The sequence below is a fragment of the Cynoglossus semilaevis genome, chromosome 12 (genome assembly GCF_000523025.1).
Source record: "Cynoglossus semilaevis isolate Cse_v1.0 chromosome 12, Cse_v1.0, whole genome shotgun sequence".
NCBI lineage: Eukaryota > Metazoa > Chordata > Actinopteri > Pleuronectiformes > Cynoglossidae > Cynoglossus > Cynoglossus semilaevis.
Genome location: NC_024318.1, coordinates 1,134,768 through 1,148,795, shown reverse-complemented (window position 1 = coordinate 1,148,795; position 14,028 = coordinate 1,134,768). Strand labels below are relative to the sequence as shown.

The window sequence follows — 14,028 nt, the reverse complement described above, 5'->3', positions numbered from 1 at the left end:
GACAAATCTGCGGCAACTGTGTGATGCCATCATGTCAATATGGACCAAACTCTCTGAGGAATGATTCCAGCACCTTGTTGAATCTATGCCACGAAGAATTGAGGCAGTTCTGAAGGCAAAAGGGGTCCAACCCCTTACTAGCATGGTGTACCTAATAAAGTGGCCGGTGAGTGTATATTGCTACAGTAATTGATCGTGTTTTACAAAATAAAAGTCCCTTCTATAAACTTTTTTTTTTTTCCCAGGGCCGAGGATGGAATCAGTGATTATAAGGTAAAATCCCGACTTTGTTTTACTTTGGATCACAGCGTACTGTCCTGTCGTATCTTTTTGAAATGATACCAGTAAACATAATTACAGATTCATTTTTTTGCATTAAGTTTTCAAAAAATATTAAGTGAAATTATTGGTTTTTAAAAAAAAAAGTCTCTGTATTTTGCAGCCATTAGACCGTCCGTATGTGCGTGTTTCTGGTGAAGCCACCGTCAGACATGTGGAGTTATTCATCAGGAAGAAGATGCAGCTCGGTCCCACCTGTCAGGTGAGTGTGGCAGACGTCCAGAGTTTAGTCGAGTCGCTCTGGTGAAGGTCATAATCTGATGTGACAAATGTTTACAGTCATAACGTAGACAGACAGATTTAAATCACAGAAGGAGCGGGACAAAAAAAAAACATGTCTTTTTGTCAGGTTTCCTGACACTGGTCTTGTTTTCCTCTGGTCTTGTTTTCCAGGTTGATGTTGTCTGTGGGGACCACCTCCTGGATCGGTATCAGTCCCTCAAAGAAGTGCAAAACTTTGTGGGTCAGGAGGCGTTACAGGTGAGTAGCAGAACTGTTCCTCAGGTCGACTCTGGCCTGGCCTGGTCGGTGATGTCATCGCTCTCTTCTTCTTCTTCTGTTCTTCTCCAGGACGGCCTGTTGGTGCTGCACTTCGGTTTGGTCCTCCCGGCTGAGGATTAACTCTTCAGGGACATAAACTTGTCCTTCTGACCTGAGTCCAGACTCAGTTCTCTGCACAGAACACTGTAAAAAGGAACCGTTCTATTTGACGGCTGAGGCAGAACCGTCTTCCTGTAGCACCGTCTTCCTAAACACCAAGAATATTTAATTTATTTACTACAGTTCTCACATGTCACAGGTACGTGTCGTGTCTTTACACTGAACAGCTGAGAAGTCTAACTGCTGTGCTCTTACACTGGTTAGCTGGCATTAGCTTAGCATTAGCGTTCTTAACCCAGTGGGTTTGGAGCTGGGCTGAAAGTGGGATTTGAACTGTGTTTTCCTCCTTAATCTTAGCATAGATTAGCATTAATTAGCCAGTAAGCTACTTTTTAACTTTTTAATTTATGAATTTTAAAGGTTCAACTCCAACTTTCTGCCTCAGATAAGTGAATAGTGTAACTGTAATAAATGAAATGTGATATTGGAAAAAAAAAACCCTTTAACGTTTGCAGGGAGCCGACTTGATCTTCCATTATATGCTAGCTCTTCTGCTAACTCCTTAAATACTTCAGACTAAGTGAAGGGCTGTGTCAAGTGCACTATTGTGTAAAATGACTTGTTGTACAAATTAAATTAAGCAGATCCCTCTAACGACAATTTGTTTTTTGGAAAAAGAATCCCATGAGAAAAACAGAATAGTAAAAACAAAACTCAAAACAAAGACAACATTTCAGAGAAAACTGAAACTTAACTTCACTTAATTAAAAACCATAGACGTCAGAGGGTTTCACACCCACCTGGTTCGTCTTTATGATCTTGAACTGGACTCACGGTCCAGATCGTCTCCTGGACTCAATTGTCTTTTTATACTGGCGGCTGCTTTGAGTCGATCTGTTCTGTCGGACACTCGATCGATTCACTCAGGTTTTTCTCGTATTTAATCTTGAAGGGTTGACTTTCTGACGAACTTTTTTTTTTTTTTTTTAAATGTCTGTAGAGACAGACGGACCAAAGGTTTTGTTTGTTTAATTAAACTTTTATTTTATGAACTATCAGATTTTATATGAACTGTTTTCTAATGTGAACTGACGAGTGATTGAAACTCGATACCGTATTTTCCAGACTATAAGTCGCATTTTTTTTCATCCTCTGGCTGGGTTTGTGACTTATACTCAGGTTTGACTTATACTGTATATTAAAATATATTATTTAACGTTTGTTATTTTCACACTGACGGCCGCTAGAGGGCGCTCTAGCTGGCAGGTGCGATTAATAATCCAGAGAGACTTGTAGTCTGGAAAATCACGGTCATAAAATCAGAGAACTGCGTGTGCGTGTACTGGTGATATACTTGTGGAGCTTTGTACTCTGTATTTAATTTCTAAATAAATAACTTTTCAGCATCTTCTTTGTTTGCTGTATGTTCCAAAGCCCCCCCCCCCCCGAGATTCATGTTTTATTGTGAAAAATCTAAATTCCCAAATCCGTTTAAATATATTCAGTAATATATATAAACAAAAACGAAAAAAGGAGTACATTAAAAAGCTAAATCTAAATAAAACATTTGATTGACTTCCGTTCTGATCCAGAGCAGTTTTACAGAGATAAGCATTTAAATGACCACACTGAAGTCAAGGAACAGTTTAATTGACTTCTAATTAGAATCTAGGATTATTTGAAATGTTGCCTTGGAAACGCGACAGAGACGCAAGAAGAAAAATATAAACATGTCTGGTTCTCACTGAAAGATTCTCAGTTACAACCTTGAACTGAGGCTCCAGTGTTACCAACACAATCATCCACTGATTTGCCTTAAGGACAGTTGTATGAAAAGTAGTGGCTGTTTCGAAATTTGACGTGCAGTTTCAAGTTAATACCAGCAGGGGTCGACATATACACAAGGATACCCTGCCTTGTAACTCCCGGTACACCGAGGATGTTAAAAGAACCAGGTGCAGGGGAGCGTGGCGTGACAAGATTACATTTTTATTAAGTATTTCCTATATTTACATAATTATATTCGTTTACATTAAAATGAGGAGATACTTTACGGACGTTTCCGTAGGAAACACTTATAATTAATATCAATATAAAATCAAGAATTCATGATATATATAATAGCATTAGGTATTTATTAAAGCGAATTCCTTTTTCTTCCATATGAAAAATAACATTATAACGTTTGCCGTCAACGGTCAGTTGGTCTGTTCTCCTCAGAAACACACACACACACACACGGACATTCTCACACGCGCGCACACATAAGATGGGTTCGGGTTGCGTGACTACTCTTCATGCTTTCCGGCTTCCGCTCTCACTCCATTGGTCGCCACCGCTGCGTGGGCGGGACACGACGTTGTGACTCAGTTCTGAGTCAGCGAACGTCACGTCTGTCACACTCACACCCGCTGCCGCCTTCACGTTACATGGGGATTTACATACACACATTAACGTCGCCTGTTGTCAGTAGGCGAAACAAAGTTTTTTTTTAATACCAACTGCTACAGTTCCATATCGTTTCTAATACAATGAAGACCACCACCGCTACTGCTAATAACATAATGTTGTTATCGTTCAAATAAATATAAAACAAATACATTTAAATATACACACCAAGACGTTATTAGTCCAATGAAAATGTTAACAATACGGAACCCAAAAAGTATCATATAATATGTGTCTGTCTGGCGTTTATAGAAAATTGTAAAGTCCCCAAATATTCAGTCTACATTATAAAACTCAATTGGACTCGGTTTGAAGAGGGAGTTAAATTAAAACATGTAAATTCGGCTTTCCGAACGGTGTAAACGGTGCATTTAGCAAGTAACATTGCTACTTGATACAACACTACAGAAACCAACGTCTAGCGGTTAGCATGTTATCTCTTCAATTGGATAAATTGGAAAATATTAAGAGGTAGTTTTTGTGCTAATAATTAAACTGTCTTTCTTTCACGAATGTGTCAAAGCTATATGAAAAAACCAAACAAACGGAATTGTCTCTTTCTAAAACGTTGATCGCTGCTTCCTGACACGTGAACGCAGCACCAGAGTGACTGGTCTGATATGACTTCGCATTGGTCTGTGTGATATTGGAGAAGCCGAGAGGCGTCTGTCGGTGTTCATCAGTGGGGTTGTGAGGTACAAAGGAAATTTTAGACATCAGAGGAGTACAGTGAACAATTACAACGTCTACAACAGCAACACGACGACAACAACGACAACAACAACAACCGCTGAACAGTTGCAGCTGTTCTTCACTTCTGCTCCGTGCTGGACGGATCTGTCTCCGAGGGTGAGTGACTTTAAACATCATCTTCCAACTCCGGTCTGTTTTGTTTATGTCTGGTTCGTCGTGATGGAACACCGTGCAGCGAACACTCTTGTCAAAACTCGCTCATACATTGGCTCATGCACAGTGAACGCTTACTAGTCCAATGAATGGACTTTAAATCGTATTTTACGTCAGCGAGGAAGCGTGGAATCCCCGTTCCGCGCCGTTGTCTTTACGTGTATGACAGCGACGCCAAACCCCATTTGAAATGTAACATATTTTGGTTTCATTGTAAAAATATGAACTTTTTTACACATCCAACACTAATTTAGCGTAGTTTGCACGAGTTTTTAAATAGTGCTCTTTAAATCGGCACAGACAAAAAGCAAGAATATTGACACGTTTTATTAAAATAATGCATTGCAAAGTTCTTTAAAGATTTAGAGTGCTGCCAGAATGTCAATTGTAGGCGGTGTAATGAATTAGTGACTGGTTCCATAGGGATTTCGTGGATGAATCGATGGATTTATAGAAATGCAAATTTCCAATCATAAGTGAAGTTGAATATTGAAAAACAAAATCGTTTAAAAAAAGCGGATTTCTGCTGTAACATTCACTTAGCATTAAAGTGTGAATCCAAATGAGCCCCGGTTGAACGTCATACTTTAAGATTGTTGACCATATCAACTGATGACTGCCTGTAGCCTGATAAGACACCATGTCACAAAGCTGTCGTTTCCATCTGGAGTCTTGAACATAAATATGTGTTGACTGGACGTCAAAGTCCTCAATCTCTCAAATCTCTCAAAAAAATTTGTATGATCTGTAGTGTGACATGGGGTGAACAGAACACACACCCACAGACAGACACATTTAGATTTGAACAGATGTTAACTCTCTGCAGAAGTTCATTCTTTTAGGCAATTAAACCAAAGCCTTGACAGAAACATTGATGCCTGACGTTTTACTCAACCTGAAAAACTGGAGTTCACATCTTTAGTCTGATTTTACCCCGGACCTCGGTTCATGTCAGGACGTCAGTCAGGTATCTGACAAAAGTCAATGTTTACAACAGCAATGGTTCCAAAAAGATGACACAACACACACACACACGTCTCAGAAATGAAGAGGAAAAAGAAGGACAGAAGTAAAGTTGCTGCATGTGTGAATAATGAAAAGGAGGTCAATGCCTGAAGGGGTGGAGCCATGGAGAACACTGCTCAGACACACACACACACACACACTTTACTTTGCTCCCTGTTGTGAATGTGGATTGATGCCCCCCCCCCTCCTTTGAACACTTGCTGCAGTTAATTCTTCTTGAAGCTAAATGTGAAGCTAATTTGAAAAAAAATCACAATAATCATTTCATTTTTAACTTAGAGTAAAAATTAGGTGAGGAAAACACAAACAAAAACAAAAACAAAAAACAAAAATTTGACACTACACAAGCTGATTTGAAACTCTAGCGAACCGTCTGGATCCCATGTGTGGATCAAGGCCCTAAACACCTGTAGAGACACTTGTGTGTCAACTGAGTCCAGTTTGGAAGTCAAGTGTCAAATGAAACAGTCACTACAGTTTCCCACAGTCTGTGAAGTCAACACCAGGAGCAGAGCAATGAGACAAAGAACAGATGTGGCTGAATGGAAGGAGAGACACGGAACCCAAAGAACACTGTCCCCCAAAGTGAAGCCAAACTAGATCTTCCTTCTCGTATAGAACAGAAAAAAAAAGTTACAGAAGTGGTTGTTATTTGTTTAACCAAAGTCAGGGCTGGAGGAGGAGATACTGTACCTGTTCACCGTTACCTCTGTTACAGTGCTGCGCTGTAACGTCAGCTCTTCTGTCTGATTGTTGTGTGGTGATGCTGTCATCAGAACTACTCTCTCCTTCGTCTATTTTTAGTTCACGAGCCTGTCCCCCCCCCCCCGAACCCTCCCCCCGTCACATTCTCCTCTGAATGCCAAATGTATTAATAAAAGGAGAAGGTCAGAAAAATCAGAGCCACCAACGACCAGTTCAGTGGTTTTGGACTGTTTTAGACGGAGGACGAAACACAACGACCAACTGTTGCTACAAAAACCAAACGGTTGCTTCTGTGTAGCCAGGAGCTACAGATGCTAACGTTCCAGTTTACAGACAGAGTAGACTGTACAGGACGGTTAACCAGCCGTTCACTCTGTCTCTCAGACTCCAAACAACAGTTCGTACATGCACTGGAGCGACTTGACCTTGTTCTAGTTTTGGCGACGATCGGACGGTAACGCAGTCAAAACTTCAGCACCTTAATCTGGATTAGCTGCTAAATAGGAAGTGCGATTGCTCGTCTAATCCCATTGATTGAGGTTTGGCAGCATCCCGAGTCACTTTATGGTAACCAGGTCAAAGCAGGTCAAGACGAGTCAGGATTAATGAACATTAATCAACATTAAATACATGTTGTACGCAGATGACGTGATCATGTTCGAGGTAGGAAAGACTACAATTCAATTATCACAGATTAACCTGTAACTTTCTGTCAAACCAACACACTGAAGGGTCACGTTAACTAGGCCAAACACACACACACACACCGAGAGTAGCTGACGTATTATCATATTTCCTCCCTCGGCTCAGTGACTCATTGTCTGACCAACCTGTGTGTAGTCGTCTACATTCCAACAAGACGTACTCTACATGTTGGAATACCCCCTCCCACACACACACACACTCCTACTCTGCGTGTGTGTGTGACAGTGATAATGATGAGTGATAATGACCACATTTAGAGAGACAGACGTATCTGTTGATTTGATTTTTTTGCAGTACTTCAGGAACTGATGTTACTGCGTTACATTTCCATTTTTACAAAGCCTTCTGCAGTATTTGCATAAAACTGCATGGAAAACTAGGTTTCCTGTTGGTAAAACAAGACCTTGGTTTTGGTATTTATCCTGGACGCTGATGCTGGTGCAATTCCCTGACTGTCGAGTGTACAATGCTAATAAAAAAAAGAGCGAGGAGGAAATCTAACCGGCTAGAGTTCATGTTGTGAAGTTAGCGCTCAGAGCCTGTGTACGACGACGGTCTAATGATCATATACTGCGTCAGCTCGGCGGCCATTTTTATACTGCTGTACTGCGATGACTGTTTTGAGTCTCTGACCAAATAATGACGTGTGCTACGCTATAATTTGGGTAAAGAGTGTAAGTGGGGAAGTACCCACTGTGATGTACATAACTGGTCAGCCACGAAGCAGTCTGTCACCAGGGTCTGAGTAATTAAAACATCGCTTTGAAAACGTAGAAATAATCGGAGAAAATGACTCGTTAGAATATAATATTTGTGAACAACGAAATAAATTGAAAAAAAATTAGTATACATGTAAAATTTCCACAAAATCTTTAAAGTAAATTTTAAGTAATATATAACAATTGAATTGAAAAAAACAACTAAAAATCTGACTCAGTCCCTGGAGTGTCCTCAAGGGGTACACGAACCCCCATTTGTGAACCACTGCTGTAAAGCACACATCTGAAGCAGTTGGATTGTGATGACGGTCAGGAGGGACAGTGGGTTGACCATCGAGGGTGGAGGTTCAGTGGTGCAGTGGTTCAGTGGTGCAGTGGTTCAGTTCTCCTCATGTTCTGTCTGGTTCTGGTTCAGACACGTGTACAGACCAGCGTCACTGAGGAGCTGCTGAGTTCCATGAGTTCCCACTGGTCCTGGTTTTGATCGAAGCCCACTTGGCCGCTCCGCAGTTTCCACCGCTCAGGTGGACTGGACTGGATTACTCTGCTGGAGCCTCAGGGGGGCGCTGAAGCTCGATCGGGTCTTTGGCGTGGATCAAACCGAGCCACTCTGGACTGGTTCGGGTCCAGATGGTGCGTTCTCTTGTTTTTCCGTTCAGTTTGCTGCCGTTGCTGTGTTTCTCCTCTGCGCCTGGAGGATCCGCTCACATCCTCAGGTTTTCCACGGTTTTCCTCCGTCTCCAGAGAAACCCGCTCCGCTGTTTCGCTGTGTTTGTGTGTGTTTCGAATGGTTTGGGCTGAGAAAGCGTGAAAGCAAAGCATTTTTCTTACAGGTTTGGTTTGGCTCTGCGTCAGGGCGCTGACAGAGAAAGTTAAACCAAATATTTAGTAGCCCAGTTTGTTTTTTTCCCTCCTCGCTCTGCGCTCGCTCACCCTCTGATTTCATAAAGATGAGATTTATTTTGTTGCACAACAGGAGCTTTATGTTACGACGCAGCGTAACGTGAAGTCACGAAGATGGTTCTTGTTGCCGCTTCCTGCTCTTGACTTTTTTTAAAATTTAAATTCCCCCAAACATATCAGTAAAAACCTGACGTACGTGACGGTCTGACCCGCGTGGACCTCACGTGTCGTCCTGCTGACCTTTATCCACATGTGGACCAACGGCGTAGGTTGTAACTGCGGTTTATATCCCTTTACTGCTGAAGTAAAAAAAAAACAGACGAGCAGCGAAAACAACGACTTCTTGTCATGAGATTAAAATGAAACTAAAAGTAAGAGCTGATAAAGAATTCTCTTACCAGCTGATAAGAAGGTGACGGACACGGAGACGGAGACGGAGACGGAGACGGTTCTGTGGTTGGACGTCCAGATTTACAGCTGCAGAGTTTGAAAAAAAAAACCCCAAAACTTTCAAACTGTTGGTGCAGTGTTGGTGGGTTTTAAACAACACGACCTCACGGCGTTCTGATAAATATGTTATTTTGGGGGAACATTTTGGACAAAGGCCTGGGTGTCTGGAGGAGAGGGGGAAGATGATGGGTGATGGGTGGGAGTCTGCAGGGGACGGCCGGCTGTGTTTATGAATGTGAGTCAGGGCGGGGTCAAAGGTGGGGATTCAAGAGTGTGTGTGTGTGTGTGTGTGTGTGGTGGCATTCATCTGCATATGTGCGTGTCTGAGAACACGCATCCTCTGATCTCTGGAGTTGAACCTGGCCGTGTGTGTGTGTGTGTGTGTGTTCCTTTGTTTTGCTGTGGGTTGCTGGGTGATGGGACCAGCTGGGAGGGCTGAAGCCATTCACTTCCCTTCTGCTTCCCAACCTGGCCGCAGCATGAAGGGAGGGAGGGAGGGAGGCAGAGAGTGAGGGGTAGAAAAAGAATGAAGGGAGAGGAGGAAGAGGAGGAGGAGGAGGAAGAGGAGGACCAGGATGGAGGTGGGGGTTTGGTTTATGTTTCAATGCAAAGAGAAAGATGGAGAGGAAATAAAAAAACCATCAGACTGAAGAGAAGAAGCAGAGACGGTGGAGGTGGAGGAGCACGGAAGTTCAGGAAGCAGAGAAGACGAAAGGAAGGAGGGAAGGGTGGAGGAGAGGGAGAAGGAGGGAGTCAGTGTCAGCCTGAATCGTGATAGAGCAGCAGCGCTGACTCAGCCAGTCTGGACCGGTGTAGGAGGACGGCAGCAGCAGCAGTAACAGCAGCAGTAACAGCAGCAGCAGCAACAGCAGTAACAGCAGCAGCAGTAACAGCAGCAGTAGCAGTAACAGCAGTAACAGCAGCAGCAGCAGCAGGAACAGCAGCAGCAGCAACAGCAGCAGTAGCAGCAGCAGCAGCAACAGCAGCAGTAGCAGCAGCAGCAGCAACAGCAGTAACAGCAGCAGCAGTAACAGTAGCAGCAGCAGTAACAGCAGTAGCAGCAGCAGTAACAGCAGCAGCAGTAACAGCAGCAGTAGTAACAGCAGCAGTAACAGCAGCAGCAGCAGTAGCAGCAGCAGCAGCAGCAACAGCAGCAGTAGCAGCAGCAGCAGCAACAGCAGTAACAGCAGCAGCAGCAACAGCAGTAACAGCAGCAGCAGTAACAGTAGCAGCAGCAGTAACAGCAGTAAATCAGAAAAGTCTCTGGGGCGCCACCTACAGGAGACTCTCAGCCCTTATCCAAAGCACCTTGACGTTAGGTTTAATCCTGTGACTCCACATGAACACCTCGGCACCTTGACCTCTCTGACCTCTTCAATGTTTCATACACTTCAGGCGTCGTGTCGTAGCAGTTTCTAAACGACGCCACTGTCTCCGAGGTCAGAAGAGGTCAAAATGGGGTCAAAACCCAAAAAAAAGTCCCTGTTTGTCATTAGCAAAAAGAAAAGAAAATGACTCTTTGTTGACGACCTGGAGGACAAGTCCCTGTTTGTCATTAGCAAAAAGAAAAGAAACTGGAGGCCCAACTCTTTACAGGACAAGGAAATGTGAACATTTCCAACGAGCGTGTCACGAAAATTCATCCTCTCTTGACTTTTGTAGGAAGTGACAGCTTTACTGCCCACTGTTGCGCAAATAAAAATAAATAAAACGCCTGTTTGAGCGTTCATCATTTTCACCATAGCTTTTCTTTCCCGCTCATTTTGTCCTTCATCTTGGACGGTTTTGAAACTTGTGGTCATCTGCTGCAGCGGCTGAAAAAAAAAACTGATCAAGAACGAATGTGATTAGTGGTCTCTCGCAAGAACAATTTGCCTGTCACTCATGGCAACAAACTGGCTGCTGGGAGAGAATTATTTTTGAAACCATTTTTTTTTTTTTTTTCATAAGCGGCAGGGACATAAGAGAGCAGAGAAAAAGAAAATGTCTGGCTGCTGCGCTCTGAAGCTGCTTCCTCGTGCTGCGACTTGTGAGCCAGCCCAGTTTCCCTCCAAGATTAATGACCTTCCTGTTTTCAGCTACAGTATCTCTCTCTCTCTCTCTCTCTCTCTCTCTCTCTCTCTGTCTCTACACTTTTCTCCGCTCTTCAGTTCATCTCGAAGTGCACTTCGAAAAAAAAAAACTGCTGCAGAAAATTCTACTACGGCAACAAAAGCACAGACGTTGTTTTGTTCTGCAGACTTAGTTCCACTGAGATCGGTTCCAGTGCAGTCAGAACTACAGTAGGATCTCCTGCAGTGTTTTAGACAACATTGATAACTGATGTGGGGGTTAAAAGGCCAACCCTGAAGTGCCCCCCCACTCCTCCTTCACTACTATTCCTCGTGCTTGCCTGACCTTTTTATTTTTTTTTTTTAGGGACAGATACTAAAGCCTTGAAGTACGAGCATGTGTTTCAACACCTGGAGCTTTGAACCAGGTCTGTAGACCAGCGTTTCCCAAAAGCTTTTTTTCTGGACGGACCCGTATTTGAAAAGTCACAAACCTTCACGACTCAAGTCAACAGACTATTCATCCATTATTATTATTATCATTATTCATTATTCACAAACTCCGACCCAAAACCCCAAGAAAAAAACAAAAAAAACCTCTTGTGACCCACCTGAGGGTCGCGACCCAGTCTTTGGGACACAAGGCTTTAGAGCCATCGATAAATGGGTCAGTAGATGGATGGTTGGATGGAAGAGAGAGAGACAGAGAGAGAGAGAGAGCGAGAGGTGTGTGCGGCATGTCTTACTCCAGTGTTTCACACACGTCTCCAGTGTTTGTGCTGATTTCTGCTCTTTTTCTGTTTTGGAACGTGACACAGGACACAGTGGCAGCGCAGCCGCGACAGATAACAGAACTTTTTCAAACCTTTTTTACCCGTAAAAAAAAAAAAAAAAAAAAAGCGGGAGACAGAAACTTGTTGCTGCGGTGAGACATAGAGAAAGACAGAGAACAACAACTTCTTTTCCTGTAAGTCACCTGACACTGGAGGTCCTCCCGTCCTCCCCCTCCTGTCCCTCTCTCTTCCTTTCTCTACAGCTACACCGTCTGCGTTGTTCTTCCCTTGGTCTTAGTCCAGGTCGACGTCGTGAAAATTTAAAAGTTTCCTCTGGAACAACCCCAGAGTTTTTTTAAGTCGCGTGAGGAGCGGCCTTCACGGGTGACTTCCTGTGACCAAGGAAGTCGTGTGTGATTTGTTGATGCGTTTAATCAAAGAGTGAATTACTGTTAAAGTTATAATTCCCTGTATAATCACTGATTGAACAGCAGTTAGTCATAATTTAGTTAAGAGGAAACACAGTTTCGCAGCGTGTTTCGCACTCTTACCTTGTAGCATTGGTTTCCAAAGTTGGGGGGTGAGGCCCCCCTGGGGAGTGCTTTATTAATTCTGGGGGCGACGCTGCAGGTAAATGACTTTTGTTTTTTTTTGGTGCTAGTTTTTAGTGGTAATTACAGTTTAAAATAATAATTATTATACATTATAACTGATGGAACTGATTACGTACAGTTTTTTGAGCAGTAGCTGTGGCTGTGTTATTGGGGCAGTTGATAATAGCGCCCCAGGGCGTCGGGGCACATCGACAAGGAACAAGGAAAAGGAGAGCTTGAAATTGAAGTTCATCTGGAGTTTATAGCAATATTCCTATCTACCTAAGGGGGGCGCTGTAGAAAACGTTCAGGTCAAGCCGCCCTGAGCTGTTTTTGCCGCAGCAGCTGACGACTTCTTCAAACCCCGTGACACATTCATCACCGTGGTTCAAGCAGAGGTCTCCGACGCCCTCGTGGACACAGCGGTTCTTTCGTAACTCCTGTACGTTCGTCTAATTGTTTATTAACTGCTAAGACTAATGAACCTCTGCAGCAGCAGCAGCAGCAGCAGCAGCAGCTTCAGGTGTGTCCCATTAATGACAGGTTGGACACGTTGTCGCACAACTGTACAGAGTATGTGGTTTTTTGTGCACCGCTGGATTTGTCTGAGTGAAAGTGACGGAAGCAGCTGAACGAAGGCGTGCGTTTGTGTTTGTATTAGCAAAAAAAAAAACCAACGATGACTACGGTCCTGGATCAGAGTGGGAACAGTTCCCTGACCTCAGGTTCACACCTTCATTTAATGTGTGTTTCTCAGATAATGACCATTATTTTATCCTGAGATCATTGACCTTAATACACAGGTGTCAAACTCAGGCCCGCGGGCCAAATCTGGCCCATGCTGTAATGATATTATGGAGCATTTAAATTAAAAAGAAACTCAAAAGACTAGAGACAAAGAGAGAGACATAATAACAAACAAATCCCACTGATGTGTGTCTCAGTTTAAATTTAAAGACTGTGTATCTGGTGTTGGGTTCAGTCCCGTCCTGAGAGAAAACTAGAGTCAGTCTGAAACATGCAAACTTAAGTAATGCAGTTTTATTTGCATGGCGGAAAAAACAATGAGTCAAACACAGGTTCCACATAAGGACGTTTTAACTCAGGCTGTCAAAACTGACACGTTGACTGTGATTATTAGTTGGTGAAAGTGAATGAAAATATGATTTCATAATTCACTTGTTATTTACACACACTGCGGGGAAAACAAAGTTTTCATTTCACCGAAGCTCCTTGAGCTTAAAACACCGTCTGGTTTCCCAGCGTGTGTTCGTGGAGGTAAATCTAACACAGACCTTTACCTGATGGTGTTTTCTTTTTTTTTTCTTGCGTTTTAAACTCCATGGATGAGCTACGTTTGTATTGCGTTGGTATGATGTCACGCCACCATCTGGTCAACAAACCAGGCGGGAGCCAATCCCTGCTGTCCACAGACGAGGGCGGGGCCACAGCCTGGACAGTTCACCATCACAGGGAGACAAACAACCAATCACAGTCACGTTCACACCTACGGTTCCAGTCCAGTCCACCTCAGGGTCACGTTTTGTTTTTATCAATAACTTCCATCTCCACTGGATCTTTGTAAAAAGAACAGACTTTTTTTTTTCTTTTTTTTTGGTCCGTGTCCAGTTTTGTGCAGAATCACGTTCACGTTGTAAACGGGATCATGACACTTCATCAAGGGCCGGCGTTGCAGCTGAGACAGGAGCGGTGAGGGCGAGGGACAGACGGGCAGTGATGGATGCACATAAAGAGACAAAAGAGAGTGGGGGGGGGCGGGGGGGGGGGGGGGTAGAGACAAAAAGAAAGG

General features: G+C 43.4%; 2 protein-coding genes across 2 annotated transcripts in view; both read left to right on the top strand.

The window, feature by feature from the left end:
• pcgf6 (polycomb group ring finger 6) overlaps window positions 1-2,345 on the top strand; it is an 8,969-nt gene extending 6,624 nt beyond the window's left edge. The window contains exons 7-10 of the mRNA XM_008321356.3: window positions 246-273; window positions 443-541; window positions 733-819; window positions 910-2,345. Of these exons, the coding sequence (XP_008319578.1) occupies window positions 246-273; window positions 443-541; window positions 733-819; window positions 910-960 (265 nt within the window). The 3' untranslated portion in view covers window positions 961-2,345. The remainder of the gene's footprint in view (window positions 1-245; window positions 274-442; window positions 542-732; window positions 820-909) is intronic.
• Window positions 2,346-2,874: 529 nt separating this feature from the next.
• The window catches only part of sertad2b (SERTA domain containing 2b), a 28,036-nt gene continuing 16,882 nt past the window's right edge, over window positions 2,875-14,028 (top strand). Inside the window, exon 1 of the mRNA XM_008321354.3 lies at window positions 2,875-4,236. The gene's annotated coding sequence lies outside the window, so the exon portion shown is untranslated. The remainder of the gene's footprint in view (window positions 4,237-14,028) is intronic.